Source organism: Genypterus blacodes, unplaced genomic scaffold, assembly GCF_046128005.1.
Source record: "Genypterus blacodes isolate CSIRO-AG114 ecotype Tasmania unplaced genomic scaffold, CSIRO-AGI_Gbla_v1 ptg000056l_1, whole genome shotgun sequence".
NCBI lineage: Eukaryota > Metazoa > Chordata > Actinopteri > Ophidiiformes > Ophidiidae > Genypterus > Genypterus blacodes.
The window spans coordinates 3,022,740-3,038,727 of record NW_027466868.1 but is presented as its reverse complement, the minus strand read 5'-3'; the positions used below and the strand labels follow the sequence as shown (position 1 = coordinate 3,038,727).

The following is a 15,988-nucleotide window of genomic DNA, read 5'->3' as shown; positions in this document are numbered from 1 at the left end:
GCACCGGCGGTCACTTTGGCTCCCGGCTGAAGGAGAAAGTGATGAATAACGGCCTTGTTGCTCGGTGCTTAGCTTAGCGGCTAATGCTAACTGTAAGCTGGTCCAAGCCTCCCGAGCGCCGCGGAGGGAAACTCACCGCTCAGAAGCCACTAAAGTCGGCTTAGTGAAAGGAGCGGAGGAGGGTTTCCCCGAGGGTGAGCGAGTCAAACGGGCGTCGTGGAGTCCGGGGCTCGGTGAAGTGTCTCCGGTGAGTCGCTGGGTCAGTTTGGATGTGAGCTCCCGTCCCGTTGTTTCGCGTCCAGTTCGGGACAAGTGGGGCGAATTCCGGTCCTCAGTCCCGCTTTGGGCAGAGCTCCGGTGCCTTCCCGGTAAATGTCCCAGAGAGGTTTTTATGAAATGTATCCAGGTGTTTGTTGCGGGACGGACCGTGAAGCAGAGGAGTCCATTCCCGAGCAGTGAGCTCCGGGCAACAGCAGCAGCAGCAAGTTCCCACCGGGAGCGCTTCCTCCTCCCACTGTGCAGACCTACCACAATAAAACACCAGGCTTCCGGTCCGGGGTTTCAAATTAAAACAACCACCAGCGCTTACTGCAGTATGAAAAACCTAAACAGGCATTTGGAGAAATGCAGACATCTTCTGAAAAACAATCTTGAAAAAATCTCGAGTACGTGAAATAAGAAACACAGTTATAACAAAACGACGTTGCTGTTGCACATAACAGTGTTTATTAGCTGTTTACTGACTATTTACTGTTGCTATCCACTGCATTTACAAAAGAAAAGACTGATAGACACAAAGAGCTGCATGATCAGAGGGAGCCATTGTGGTTTTGTTTGGTTGGAGTGTCTTTGAAACAGTGTGTTTGTATTGTTATTGTGTTGTCGCTGGTATTTTCTCTCCATCCAGCAGTAAATAGTGGACAATGCCGCTCTTTTTCCTCCCACTGCTCAGAGCTTTGATGCAGCACTCGTGCTCCCCCAGGCTGAACAGCGTCTCTGTCCCGTCATCCACAAACTCTCCCTGTGAACAGTCAATCACAAACTCAGCCATTCATGAATCAATCACACATTTAGGCTGACACACACCTGCTTCATATCGTTTTGTAATATTCAGCTCTTGTGCAAAACAATTTAAAGGAAATTCTTGTAGGTGAGTCCAGTTTAACATAAACTGCCACAACCTTTAAACACACGGCACTATCATAACCTCATTGAAGGCTTATACAGACTGATCACAGTGAACTTGTAAGGTCATAGCATATCACACCCTGCAGGAGGAGTGTGTGTGGTGGCGTGTGTGTGTGTGTGCATGGTATGAAACTTGATGCATCTCAGATTGTGAGATTAATTCTTGCTGACACGCTGAGAAGCAGCTATGAAACTGTTTGCACGCTGTCACTCACACACTGCGTCACACACGAACACACACTTCACACGTGAAAGAAACAAAGCTGTCATGAAAGGGACCAGGAGTCTGAATAAAGTGTCCATCTACATGTTTGTCTCACATCACAGCGTTTAAACAAACATGTACGCATCTCAACTCTGCACTGTTCTGCAAAGTGTGAGATCAGTTGGCCTGCGGGCGACGCTACATCAGCTTAAAAGACAACTTAGACTGATAGTTGAATGGTTTTGCTTATATGTTTACACTTGAAAGCCATTTTGGATATAAAACATGCGACTCTTACGGTTGTGTCCATCTTCTGCCCGTTGCACCACACGTCCATGGTGTCCTTTTCTGTAGAAATATAAAAAATTAGTCGTCTTGAAATTAAAACAGCAACCATCAACTAACTGATATCACTTTGGTGTTTTTAAGCCACCATTTTAATTTCGATCTATGTGTTTAAATAAAAGAAGCTTTCAATTCACACAGAACAATGCAGCATGAAGGTGAACGCTGCTCTTCACCAGCCAATCAGGTCGCAGCTGTGAGGAACCAGTCTATAAATAGCCCCAGTGTCTTTTGACCTCCAGATTAAACTTCACTGGGTCAACTTCTCACCAGCATGCAAGGGAGAAATTGAAACTGATGGACATTTAGGAGCTGCATTGAGCTGCATTTCTTTACAAATGTTGTTCCTTTCCAAACCCCTTAAACATCTCACATGCATAAGAAGGCAGAAAGTGTAAGAATGCATCATAAAACACAGAGAACAACAGAAGTAAATGAAAGTAAAGTGTGAATATGCATGTTGGTGCTGCCGAGTCTCACCCAGCACGACCCTGTGGTCCTCTCCGTCCACTCTCAGGGTCCAGGTCTTGGTGGCCTTGGCCCTGTCGCTGGTGAACCTCTGCAGGCTCTTGCCGTCGATGTGCAGCGTGTATTCGTAGGTGAAGCCGCTGATGGCCTCGATGTTGACGGTGGCTCTGGTCTGTGCCGCCCCCACGGTGAAGCTCTCCTTGCCCACCAGTTTAAACATCCAGTCCTTCCTGATCGCCTCCTGAGGGTGCCCATGGAAATGTACAAGTAAATAAAGTTGTTTTCAAGGATATACCAAGTCTGCATTTCAACCATCTCAGTCAAACATTTCAGCCCCACTAGTGGTAAGCGTCTCACTGTTCTGTAATGACGGTTGCAGCCTGATGGTGACACTAACGAGGACTAACCTGTCCGTTGAGGCAAACGATGCGTTTCCCGGTGGTGGTGCCATGAGCGAACTCGATCCTGTACACGCCGTCGCTCAGCGCCACGTCCCACACGGCCACCAGGTCTCCGTTCAGCATCTCTGACGGGCTCAGACCTTCATCTCAGACCGACACAGGAGCTGGAGACGCCATGAGTCTTCCTCACTCTCCTGACAGCTCAGCACACTCTGCATTAGAGCTAAGAGGATTACAGCACGTTCACTCTTCACTGACACAGACAGGACAGGCTGAGGAAGAGGTATTTACATTCTTATTCTCTTTTGATCTAATGTTGATGACGTATTTACTTGTTTTTGTTCAACTGTGCTTTAATGGGAAGCAGACAAATGAGGGCAAAGGTCAGTGGGAGAGAATGTGTGGCACTACTGAGCTCAGCCCCCAGTGGATCCCAGCGGCAGCCAACAGGGGGCGCTGTGTCTCTCACTCTGTGAACAGACTGCAGCTCTCTTGTGTCCCACTAAGACACAAACAAAGCTGCTTTTGTCCTTCTTTGTTTTGGGCACACAGAGACGATTTACTGGAGGAAAATCTGAGCAAAGGATGAATCACACAACAAATATCTGAGGGGTGCGCTCAGATGAAGTCTGTTTACTCCGACACGCTACAGTCTGAGCCGCAGAAACACCAAACATCTACACACTTACGCCTGATACTGTCTTTATTCACTAATATTCTGCAGCCCAGGTTGCACGGTGGTGCTGCCGGATGTCACAGGAGGAGAGAGAGGCTCTGCAGGCCGTCACCGGTCAAACAAGTTGAGAGGCGTGGAGAGAAAGTGCCTGTTATTCTCCCACACGGCTTCTTATGAGAGAGAAGTGCTGTCATCAGATCAGGTTTCTGTTGAAGCAGCTGCTGAGGCTCAAACTACAAACCTCACACAAACACACACACACACTCACGTTTCTCTGCACTTTACTGGATTTGTACCTGAGTAAGCATTTTTTAATGTGTGCTATTACATCCTGTTATCAAAACTTTCACCACAAAAATCCTTTACAGTTAATTAAAATATTCAATTTAGATTTAGTATTAGATGCAGATTGTGTCATTGATGTTCTCTCTTTGAAACTGAGACTCGTGGTTTTACTTCTGTGACATGGAAGTTTCAGAACTGTGAAATCTACAGTCACAGCGCCACCTGCTGGCCAAACTGACACACATCAGCTGGACTCACAGAGAACATGAGACATTTTTCCGCCGCATCATTCCGATACTTTTCCATACAAATGCCAGAAATGCTTACTTTTCATTTTTCCCACCAGTAAGTAACAGAAGCAGCATTCAGCTTGTGTCTAGTCAATGATTGAATATTTATCTGAGCTCATCAAGAGTAAAACAGAAGCGAGCGCCAAGTTCCACTGAAAACACGACGAGGCAACTTTAATCACATACAAGTACATTAATGCCACAGTGATGAAGGTGAGTTAAATAGCACATTGGATGTAAATACAGTACGGTGGTGTGTGTGTGTGTGTGTGTGTGTGTGTGTGTGTGTGTGTGTGTGTGTGTGTGTGTGTGTGTGTGTGTGTGTGTGTGTGTGTGTGTGTGTATATGTGTGTGTGTGTGTGTGTGTGTGTGTGTGTGTGGAAAGCACAGAAGAGGTGGTGAATGAAATGACACCAGAGGAATGTGTGGTGGGGGGTTTTCATGTTGGAGGTTCTTGTTCCTGATTCCTAGGCCCTTAATCCTCCGATTCCTCTTTCAATGGGAGCAAAGTGAGGGTTTGGGTGTTTTGGAGGCAGTGTGTGTTCAAACCCGATCAGTCCCGGTCGGGTTTCTTGGCACCGTGTCACCTGGGGCCACGGCGGCACGCAGGGTTAGAGGATGTGGCAGCGCTGCTTCTTCTTCTTCCCGCTCGGCCCGTTCTTCTCCTTCATCTCGGACATTTTCTTCTTCCTCGCCTCTCGCATGAGGTCGAAGAAGACCTGAGGGGCGGCAGAGGGGGGGGGGGGGTTAGAGTTGGGGGCAGAGCATTTGACTCATCCCTTCTTCTCTACAGGACCTGAAAATCGCCATACGCCCGTTATTTCTGCCGCCCGTACTCGACGGCGTCGTACCTTGTCGACGTTGGCTCTGGATTTGGCCGACGTCTCCACGTACTGCACCCCCCACTCAGCGGCCTGAGCCGAGGCCTCGTCCACGGTAACCTGCCGACGCTCCTCCAGGTCTGACTTGTTCCCAACCAGGAGCAGAGGGATCACCTCCTCCTCCTTCACCCGCAGGATCTGCTCCCTGACACACACAGAGAAAGAAAAGAGGAGAAAAGGAAGTGAGGAAGACTTTGAGCCTGGATCCCAGGGCCCAGAACGGTGAGCAGCCTGTGAAGGAGCCGAGGCAGACCTGAACTCGGACGTGGCGGTGAAGGATTCGTGCTCCGTGATGGAGAAAACCAGCAGGAAGCCTTCGCCGCTGCGGAAGTAGTTATCCCTGATGGCGGCGTAGTCCTCCTGGCCCGCCGTGTCCAGGATGTCGATCTGCACGTCCTCCCCGTCCAGGACCACCTTCTTCCTGTAGCTGTCCGCCTTGGTGGGCTCGTAGTCTTCCACAAACTGGGGACCAAACAAAGACACTGAAATGATTAAACAAATACGAGTGTTTAGTTTGAGACGTATCTTATTTGTATTCTCTCACCTCGTCATACATGAACTGCAGCGTGAGCGCCGACTTGCCCACGCCGCCGCTTCCCACCATGATGACTTTGTGCAGAGCCAGAGACACCTGGCTCTTAGAGAACGACATGGTTCCTGGTGTACGTCAGTCCAGCAGATCACAGACCTGCCTGCTCAACTGTCACCCTGTGGAGACGCACAACCGACACAAACACACAAACACAGAGACACACAGACACAAAGAATGAAACAGATTTCAGAAGGTTTCCGATTTTCTATGCTTTCTTCCCAACTTAATATTCCATGATGGGAGAGTAAACACAGCGATGCAGTCATGTGGTGAATCTGTGTGATGTTCTCTCCACACTGAGGAGGCCAGAGACCCAATAGAGACATGACAGCATTCATGTGCAGTTACACACAGGGACCCACACCATTTTTTTTTCCAACACTACTTTGTTTTGTGGTAAATAAACCCAAATAAAATGGAAAATTAAGAAGCAAAGCACCTCTGGGTCGCAGCAGGTTCACCCTCTTCCTCTGTGCAACCTGACAGGTATCAGCAGCTGCTTTGATTGTGTGATAAAGAGTGACTGTAAACACACCGTGGAAAAAAAACACTCGTCTGTGACCTTTACAAAAGCTGCTGTCAGTGCTGCACTCAAGGGCGTGTGGAGCCCGTAGAGCAGAGCCGGGACAGGACAGGACAGGTAACTTAGACCTGCAACCTGCAACCAGCACCAAACACCACAACAGCTGTCCCCCACGCACAACTTTAACAAAGTAAAAGCAAAAGTACACAAAGTACAATGTACTCAAGTATCCAAAATGATTAATAAAACAAATAGAAGTTTGCTATAATCATGAAGGAATAATAAGATCTGAATCTGTAACTATCATAAAGAGATGAAGGAGAATCTAAAGTGAAGAACTGAACTGAACTTATTTTCTCAAAGCATTTGTGCCTCAAATTAAACTTAAAAATTTGCGGTAAATGTACTAAACTTGTGTAGATTCCTTTTAATGGGAATACATGTGGGAAAAGTAACCTTTTCTATGTAACAAGGAGAAGAAAATAAACATAATACTGGTGTGTTATTAAAAAGAGGAACTCTATCTTCATATGTAAACACTTCATGCCAGCTTCCTCTGTTTTAATCAGCTGACAAACTTCTCTGGAGACATTAAACAGATACTTCACTCTTCCGGGTCCCGCCCCTGGCCGAAATCAGGGCTCTGATTGGTACAAAGCATGTACGGAGCTCCAGTTCCCTGTTCCCTATTGGCTGTACGACGTGTCACTCGCGCATAACTGATAACTCCAGTGAAAGCGGCTAAAGATCGTTAGCTTGGCGATAACAACCCGCTGGGGGGGGGGTATTCAGTTGAGAACGGACGAAAACACGCTAGAAAAAGTTTCGAACTGTATAAGTTTCCCTTAACAACTAAACGTAACACCGGACATCTCACCTGCTCACGTATTTTATGTCGTCCAATGAAAAGTCGGCCATACAGCGACTCACGATCAACTTTTACTAGCGAACAGGAGTCCGGGCCCCGCCCCTTGACGACCGAAGAGTGTCTAGGCGAGACAAGAGGACTCTCTGACGTGTTGTCCGAGCTCCGCTGGACTCCGCTGATTCAAATCTGCCTTTAGCTATACGGCGGAGTGATTGCGTCATAAAGCGCTGCTCCGGAATTATTTTCCGTTGACATGTTTTGCGGCCGTTTGAGGGAAGAAGATGCAACCGGGATTATGACGATACCACGACTCCATTCAGACGGAACGATCCCTCTTGCATGTTTGCTCCTCTCGGGACAGAGCAGATACAATCCAGAGGATATGACATCAAAGAATTCCTCCTTTTATTTATTTATTTATTCATCCAAAAGGACAGAACGGAAATATCCAAATTATGAACTGTGAAATGAATATGCAAACTAAGACATAACATTGTACAGACTGCTGCTTGTGTAGCTACCAATAAAGTTTTTGAATAGTAACCTGTTTTATGTTGGGGAGGACGGCGACCAAAACTAAGTACACACATACTTGTATACTTAAAGTTTAAAACAATTTGAGGAAAAGAAAGTAACACAGTGTTCTGTAACACCATCAGTTTCCGAAAAATTTATTTGAAAATACATACAAGGTATTGGGACTTATGTATGTGAAATGTGCGGTCATAAAAACAGTTTTGTTGGTTGATTTGAATGTTTTACTCATCCTAAGCATCATATAGACACAGTGAAGATTACCTTTGACTTTAAACCGAGTGAGATTCGGGAGAAAAAGTAGAAACTCTTCACTGTGGTGTGTACCTGTAGAAACTGCAGTTACACCATGTGGACACACGATGGCAGTGTTTCCTAATTTAGCCAAGTATTGACGAAACGGTGGAAATCAAATGTCACACACACACACACACACACACACACACACACACACACACACACACACACACACACACACACACACACGTTCCTCACCTGCAGCAACACCTGCCCCCCCCCCTCACATGTGCATTCAATAGCCAACATTCAAAGTAAAGTAAAGTTTTACTTGATCGTTATTCAAGATTCAAGAGGGGTTTATTTGTTAAATCCTCATTATTATGGCAGGAAAATGCCTCTGAAGCAGAGATTGGAAGAGTTGGGATGTATTTATTACATAAATTAGTAAATTAAAATATATATCTTTTAGAATATTAGAGTTTGGTTTCTGTGCATTGATGTACTGATCCGTTTAACATTTGGGCCGAATGTGAACAGAATCAGCGAGTTTAACTCAAACCTGATGAATCCTGGTTTTGTTTGCAGCTCATGTTTGTTGTTTTATGATGATCACCAGCTGCTTTGGAGGTTTTACTAACAAATCTGCGTCTGGACTTCCTGCGCTCATTATGGGCCGAGCTGTTGGATTTGAATAAAAAGGAACATGCGATTTGAATATGTGGACATACTTCAGAGGTAACAACACTACAGGGATTAGCACCAGCAACTCCTCCTGATGACTGGAAGGCATTTCTGTCTCCTTTTATATAGACTGTTCAACAGATTCCAGGGTTGTCTGCAGGATGTTTAATGGTATTTTAAGACACAGAACCATAAATCACAGTAAAATTCATTTCCAGTCACTGTGGGAATATTGAGTGTATCGGGTTAAAATCCATCATATTGAATTACTACAAGTCCCTTTAGGAATATTACAGTAATTTCTCCAGAGGGAGTATTAACTCTCTCTCTCTCTCTCTCTCTCTCTCTCTCTCTCTCTCTCTCTCTCTCTCTCTCTCTCTCTCTCTCTCTCTCTCTCTCTCTCTCTCTCTCTCTCTCTCTCTCTCTCTCTCTCTCTCTCTCTCTCCGTGGCTCCTCCCACCTGATTTCGGTTCCCACGTATATAAAACCTTCCCGGTGTGTGGCGGCTCCTCACAGTCCCCCGGACGCCAGAATGGAAACGCTCCTCCGCGGTGCGCTCACTGGCACATCACCTCCTCCACTCATTTCTTGCGCATCGGCACTCCGGCGCACCGAACCGGGAGCCAGCATCCCTAACATCTGAGAAAAGAGAGAAAAAAGAAAAAGAGAAAGAGAATAAGAAAGAAGTGGAGAGGATCAGAGTAGGAGAGATATGGATTAGTGAGTTTAAAATGTCCAGTTTGGATTTGCTGCTTCTCCATTTGTGGAATACTTGTATGGATCTCCAGAGGGACACATGTGGACAGACGGCCTGGTGACATGTTTCCTGCGTGCAGACACAGAGGTCATGATGCTGTTGATGTGAAGCTGCTCCACACTGTGACTCCTCAGCGCTCCTGACGCGCCCACACAGGCAGGCAGGCAGGCAGGCAGGCAGGACCCGCACGGACCCAGCTGCTCCGACACAACGATCCTCCACAGAACAGCGAGGGGAGAAGATCCCCGCACTCATGGGAGTCAAGTGAGTGCGTGAGTCTGAGCGGAGCCGTTACGCATGGAGACCTGCACCTGCACGGGACTGACAGGATTCCGCCCCTTTGCGTTTTAGTCCAAAACTTCATTTTATGACTTTAACTCTGTCAAAAGAGAGAATAAGTGACTCTTTGCTCCCTCAAACAGAAAATGAGTAGCTGTCTTTTCAGGCTGACACTCTTCGTGGCTTGCGTCCTCTCCATCCGCTGCACCGCTGCACCCGGAACCGAGGCGGAGACCGACACCGCGTCCCGGGACACCTGCGCGTCCTGCGCCGCCAACGCTCAGCCGGAGGACGCAGACACGGGCCGCCTGAACGTGGATTTCCTGGAGGCGGTGAAGAGGCACATCCTGAGCCGGCTGCAGATGCGGGAGAGGCCCAACATCACGCACCCGGTGCCCAAGGCGGCCATGGTGACGGCGCTGCGGAAGCTCCACGCCGGGAAGGTGAGAGAGGACGGCCGGGTGGAGATCCCCAACCTGGACGGGCATCCGATGAGCAACGAGGCGCTGGAGGAGAGCTCGGAGATCATCAGCTTCGCAGAGAAAGGTACGGAACAGACAGGCAGAGGGACCCCAGGGACCGGAGGGAGCGAGAGGTTGCAGGCTCAGGTTCAGATCAGTGTGTTTGTCTGCGATCACAACGGGAAACTTTCAAAACTTTAGATCATGCACGATAAACCTGAGCTCAGTGTGTGTGTGTGTGTGTGTGTGAGAGAGAGTGTGTGTGTGTGTGTGTGTGTGTGAGAGAGAGAGAGAGAGAGAGAGAGAGAGAGAGAGAGTGTGTGTGTGCGTGTCTCTGTGTGCATGTGAGTGTGCATGTGTGTGTGAGTGTTTGAGTGTGTGTGTGTGTGTGAGTGTGCATGTGAGTGTACATGTGTGTGTGAGTGTTTGAGTGTGTGTGTATGTGTGAGTGTGTGTGTTTGTGTGACTGTGAATGTGTGTTTGTGTGTGTGTGTGCATGTGTGTGTGTGTGTGTCTGTGTGTGCGTGTGTGCCTCTGTTTACACTTGGACACTCAGAGACCTTTCAGACCTTCTGCTCTGTCCTCTCTCTTCTTCACTTCTCACTCTTCCTCCTGATAATCTTTCAGGTGCTTCACCAAAGAAAACATGGAAATATTCTGATTTGCATCTGAGACTTTTCTCTCCTTCCCTTCAGTATTCCTTTATTTTTCCTTCCCTTCATTCTTCCTCCCTCCTCTGCGTTCCTCTAGCTTCCTTCCATCTGCAATTTGTCGCCTTTTCTCCACTCTGTTCCTTTCTTTGTCTCATTTAACTGTTTCCTTTATTCTTCTCCTCCTCCTTCCTTCCTCCCTTCCTTCCTTCTTCATCTCATCTTAAAGTTATGACCAAAAAACCCTTAACTTTAGTTTTAATGGGTTTTCATTTGTTGAGTTCAGCTTGAGGACTTCCAGCACTTAAGTGTTCTGCTGAGTTCATGCGCTGGAGGAAAAGTTGGACATGTGAGCTTCTCCCAGTTGCCCTCTGACCCGGCGTTGCATTCGAGCTCTCTTTCTTTTCCTCGTAAATCAAGCCGCTGACAAAACTTTCCTCGAAACCCCAGCGGCTGCTCTCTCGGGCTGCGTTGGAGGTCTGGAGCGCTGTAGAGTGTTGGCGGAGGTTAGCGCCCCGCCGAGCGCCTTTCTAGCATGAGATGTTTCTCTCTGCGGCGGCTGTGTTTCGGGCCTTCCACCTCGCCCGGCGCGCCTGCCAGTTGGCTGTATTAGCGGAGGCTGAGCGGCTGCCAGTGGGGGGGGGGGGGGAGGGGGGAGGAGTTGGAGGGGGGAGGAGGGTCGGGGGGCACATGGCAAGGCGACAAGCTCACACTGAACCGTTTACTCTGAAAGGACGGAGGCTGAAAATGATCAACGACGCCACCTGCTTCACCCACGTGCGTCCGTCCGTCCGCCCGTCTGTCCGTCCGCTCGGGTCGCCTTCGGGTGAAAAACAGCTGCGTTTCTCATCAATGAACTCGACCTCGTTACTCTAAACCCCTCTGTGCCTTTATGTCCACCAGGCTGGAAGAAGTCGCCTCAAAGTACCAACTACTACAGTGGGACACACACACACACACACACGACAAGTAACGGTTCACTCAAATGTTTGTAAAATGGAGGCATTAGCTCTGGTCTGCTTGTCTCTCCTCTCTCCTCTCTCCTTCTCTCCTTCCTCTCCTCCTTTTTGTCCTTTTCATACCATTTCCTCTAAAACAAACCTGTCCTCCTTCTTGTCTTCCTTCCTTCCTTCTATTCTTCCTTTCTTCTACAGATCTGAAAACATGAAAACCAGAGAACCACAGCTTTGTTTTTTACCTCAAAGTCAAACTGGCTTCACATTGAGTCCAAATGCAGCACACGTGAGCGGAGCAGCAGTTTATTTCTGCTCAAATCAAGTTTGAAAGCAGAAGTTGTTGCCTTCCAGCAGCTTCGGCGTTCCAGCAGATGGAAACGTAAAACCTCAGCCGTGTCTAAATTACACCAATTCACATTTTGCAGACTTCCCATACGATCACTTTGGCCTTTGCTGACAGCAGTTCCGTGGTGCGGCCCTGGCAGGGTGTAATCTAACATGGGAGCTGCTGAGTAATGGCAGCACGTATCTCTGCCAGTGATGGATGAAGTCGTACGTGTTGAGGCTCGCTGAAGAAGACGAGTTCACATGCACTCAGTACCCCTGACGGTCTCTCCTCACCGCCACTGAAGGCAGTAATCAATACAAGCCCCCTCAATCAATCAATTTACAAACACGTCATCTTGTAAACTCGTGTTAACGCGCCGGCCGACACTGGATGACAAGGATGAACGGATTTAAGGTTGTGATTTTTTTCCCCAAGGGGTTTGAACTCTTGGTTGACCTCCTTCTGAGCGTTTTAATGGCGTCTTAATGAGCTGATAGTCCCTGAAAAACAGGACTCTCGCCCCCCCCACGCCACCATTTGCAGTCCCTCCTGCTTTCTGAGGAACGGCCAATGTCATGTAAATGCTTTTCTTGCGTCTTCATTCTTGCAGTTTGTTGCTGCTTTGCCCTGCGACGTGCTCTCTCCCTCTCCCTCCATCACAGGGCTCATTGTGTGGACAGTTAGGCTCCATAAGCTCCCATTTTCAGCCGCCATTCACTGAGAAGCCTTTGAACCTTTGTGCGTGGCTCCCTTAAGCCTCCGTCTCATATCTGGACAGACTATGAGGCCAAGTAGTCCCGCGCCCGATGCCTCCACATCACAATCAGTGGGATCTGTGCCACTCTGACCCGCGAAGACGAAGAGGAGCTGCTGCCTCTTTAAAGCTGGCAAACTGACATTCACCTCAACACCGCGTCACATAATTATGAGATCAAAGGTCAAAGTCCCTGAAAGAATGTCCTGGTTTCAGCAGGTTTTATATCATCGCTACTCCATCTGTGTTATTGATCAGACCTTTTCCTCTGCTCCACAGACGAGATGGTGACGTCCAAGTCCAGCCTGTTCTTCCTGATCTCCAGCGAGGGGAACCAGAACCTCCACGCCAGCGAAGCCACCCTCTGGCTCTACTTCAAGCTGCTGCCCTCTCCCTCGGAGGTGCGTCCTCGGCGGAAGGTAACGGTGAAGGTGTACTACCAGGAGCCGGGCCTCGGCAGCAAGTGGAACCTGGTGGAGAAGCGTGTGGAGCTGAAGCGGAGCGGCTGGCACACCTTCCCGCTGACCGAGGCCGTTCAGTTGGTGTTCGAGAAGGGAGACCGACGGCAGAACCTGGACGTGCGCTGCGAGGGCTGCGAGGTGGACGGCGTCGTGCCCGTGCTGCTTAACCACAACGACGAATCCCACCGGCCCTTCCTCGTGGTGCAGGCGCGGCAGATCGACAGCAAGCACCACATCCGTAAGCGAGGGCTGGAGTGCGACGGCAGCAGCAGCCTGTGCTGCCGGCAGCAGTTCTACATCGACTTCCGGCTCATCGGCTGGAACGATTGGATCATCGCTCCGTCAGGTTACTATGGGAACTACTGTGAGGGGAACTGCCCCGCCTACATGGCCGGCGTCCCGGGCTCGGCCTCCTCCTTCCACACGGCGGTGGTGAACCAGTACCGCATGCGGGGGATGAGCCCAGGATCCATGAACTCCTGCTGCATCCCCACCAAGCTCAGCACCATGTCCATGCTCTACTTCGATGACGAGTACAACATCGTCAAGCGGGACGTTCCCAACATGATCGTGGAAGAGTGCGGCTGTGCCTGAGTAGCAACAGATATATTTTCCTGTTTATTTATAGTGGTACTTAAGAACTTCTGTAAACAAATTTACAATATTATGACAAAAAAAGATTATAGAAACAAAATGATATTTATGGACTATCAAGGAAACATATGCACTCACCAACTCATCCACACACACATCTACACACGCTCATGTACGCCTGCACAAACACCTGTATATATATTTATGTTTGTTCATTTACTTTGTTAATATTCTACGGTACGATTCAGTCTTCAAAGGGACAAAAGAAGTCTCCTCCTCCAAATCTGGAAGGATCCCCTTTGGGAACCCTTGAGGTCTGTTCCAGGGAGCAGGTTTAGAGTCATTTGACAAATATTTTCACACCTGTCCATGTTCAGAGTTGGAGCTGTTCCAGATTGGACTCGGGCGCTGAGGCTTCATTTCATTTCTAAAAGAGGGAGATCTGTCCACACAAGTGTTATCCAAGATGCAAGTAGCCGCACTGTCAAAGTGTTTTAGAAGTGGATATTACATTTTGGTGATGAAACCCGACAACCTCCGACATGCAGAGATCTACTCTAGATGAAGTGGAGGGAGACTGAAGCACAGAGGAGGTTCAGTTGATTCACCTCTGTCTCTTTCCTGTTTCAACGTGAAGCACTTCTGTGCAGGAGTCACACGGTCAAACCGTTCTCAAGCATTACAAATAAACGTTCAGACAATTTCCGCAAAATGGACGTGAACAGAAAAGCACAGTAGGATTTGTTCGGTAAAGACTCTTTCCATTAGTTTTGCTGTCACCAAACCACAACACCATCACCACCACCATCCTCCCAACTGATGACTAGAGGCTCGACTAGACGCGCCTGAAATACAAGAAACCTTGAGTTAAAGCCTGGAATGTGCTTTGTCCAAAATGTCGGCGAGTGAGGAGGAGGAGGAGGAGGAGGAGGTAGTAAACCCTCTCCTCCGCTCAAATTGGGGGGTTAGATCCAACAAAATTCCACTCGGCGTTCCACCTTCACCAGGCAGATTGTCTGGGTGAATTCCCCTCTCAAGCTTTAGCTAAGAAACGCAGATGAAGCATAGACGACCTTCTGACTTAGGTTTCCCTTTATCCTCCGACAAACCGGTGCACTTTGTTCCCTTCCAATCACAAAAAGACTGAAAAATGTTCTCCCTCTTTCACAGCGTTAAACGTCTACGTCCCATATTTGATGGCTTCGTCTCAAAGATTCCTACCAATGGATCCAAATCCAAAATATTGAACATATCTCGTTCCATTCAGCAAAAGTGAAAGTTGCCATATTGCTCCGTTTTAGCGATGGTGCAGCTGAATGCTTCCCACTGCACACTTTGATAGCACTTGCAGATTGAAATGCCTTTACTAAGCCCCATGTGGCACCACGATCCATGAGTCCTTCTAAAAGACATAAGTGCCGCATGAGCTATGCAATGTATAGTATTTACTCGTATACCTGACAAGCTGAACTTTAGCTCTAGTGACAAACTATCACCAATACTTGAAATGTAAGTGTGGCAGGTGGGGCGGGGCAGGGACAGGAGCATGCGGCTGATTGGTTGGAGGGAGGAGTGAGGCGTGTCTTGGGTCTGCGTCTGTCTAAATGCTTCAAAACTTGATTCTCATCGTCAGGACGTTGGCGGAGATGGAAGCCTCGGAGCAAAGGGTGAACTTACTACCACACAGCTGCCGTCCTACAGAACCTGACTGAGCTACCGTGTCCTTCCAATCTTCCAAACTGGGAGAAAATCATTATCATTGTTATTTGTCATAACCCCAAAACTGTAGAGTCACAGTTCCTCCATATCCCCAAAGTGGTTGGTGTGAATGTGGCGCTGACCCAAAATCCAAGCCGGCGTAGTGATTTGGGAGCGAATGTGTGTCCTGGTAAAGTTTCCGCTGTGGCCTGTTTGTCAGGAGTGTAACACACTTTGAGACAGTTTCAGGTCTCAGTCACTTTGACGAGACTTTATATGTTTCCAGGTCAAAACGTTTCAGCAGCTCCGAGGCTCCGAGGCTCCGTCTTACCCGCCGCCTATTAGCGCACAAGGTCACGCCACGTACAGAAGAGAACCCGCTCTAGCTCCAGAAGGGGGGGCCGATCACACGCAGCCCCCCCCCGACCCCCCCCCCCCAGAATCCCCCCTGCCGCTGGAATCTTCTCGCTTGTTAGAATATTTGCACTGATGAGTGATTTAGCGATAGGACGACATGGAAAAGAAAAAGAAACTGCCATTGAAAAAAAAAGTTATTTTTATAGAAGCAAAAATGGAGCTCTGTTGAAATGTATTATACCTAATGATGGAACCAAAGAGGCCGAGAGGTTTAGCTACCATGGCGACGCCGTCATGTTGTTGTTGCTTGTGAGCGTCATAGAGGCCTAAACACTGTATCAGGGTATAATATCACTCCACCTTCAGCTACTCTTTTCTATTTTCTACCAAGACATGTTTCATCCAGTGACGTCATAAATACTCCCGTAGCTTCCTGTCTTTTGCTTTTGTTAGTCCTTCCTTCTTCCGGAACATTCCATCTGATCCCTGTACAGTCCATGTAACATATGAATATGC

At 48.3% G+C, this 15,988-nt stretch overlaps 3 protein-coding genes across 3 annotated transcripts; 1 reads left to right on the top strand and 2 right to left on the bottom strand.

Moving 5' to 3' along the window:
* Positions 1–520: 520 nt before the first annotated feature.
* Positions 521–3,862, bottom strand: LOC143002371 (fas apoptotic inhibitory molecule 1-like). Its single transcript, XM_076152443.1, has 4 exons — positions 2,614–3,862; positions 2,219–2,447; positions 1,692–1,741; positions 521–1,021 (listed from the first exon to the last, which is right to left on the bottom strand). The coding sequence occupies exons 1-4, from the start codon at positions 2,728–2,730 to the stop codon at positions 872–874; spliced, it is 546 nt and encodes a 181-aa protein (XP_076008558.1). The 5' UTR covers positions 2,731–3,862; the 3' UTR covers positions 521–871.
* Positions 3,863–4,005: 143 nt separating this feature from the next.
* Positions 4,006–6,889, bottom strand: LOC143002370 (ras-related protein Ral-B-like). Its single transcript, XM_076152442.1, has 5 exons — positions 6,732–6,889; positions 5,284–5,447; positions 4,993–5,201; positions 4,710–4,884; positions 4,006–4,577 (listed from the first exon to the last, which is right to left on the bottom strand). The coding sequence occupies exons 2-5, from the start codon at positions 5,389–5,391 to the stop codon at positions 4,470–4,472; spliced, it is 600 nt and encodes a 199-aa protein (XP_076008557.1). The 5' UTR covers positions 5,392–5,447; positions 6,732–6,889; the 3' UTR covers positions 4,006–4,469.
* Positions 6,890–8,702: 1,813 nt separating this feature from the next.
* LOC143002387 (inhibin beta B chain) lies at positions 8,703–15,510 on the top strand. Its single transcript, XM_076152465.1, has 2 exons — positions 8,703–9,759; positions 12,642–15,510. The coding sequence occupies exons 1-2, from the start codon at positions 9,360–9,362 to the stop codon at positions 13,415–13,417; spliced, it is 1,176 nt and encodes a 391-aa protein (XP_076008580.1). The 5' UTR covers positions 8,703–9,359; the 3' UTR covers positions 13,418–15,510.
* The last annotated feature ends 478 nt before the right edge of the window (positions 15,511–15,988 follow it).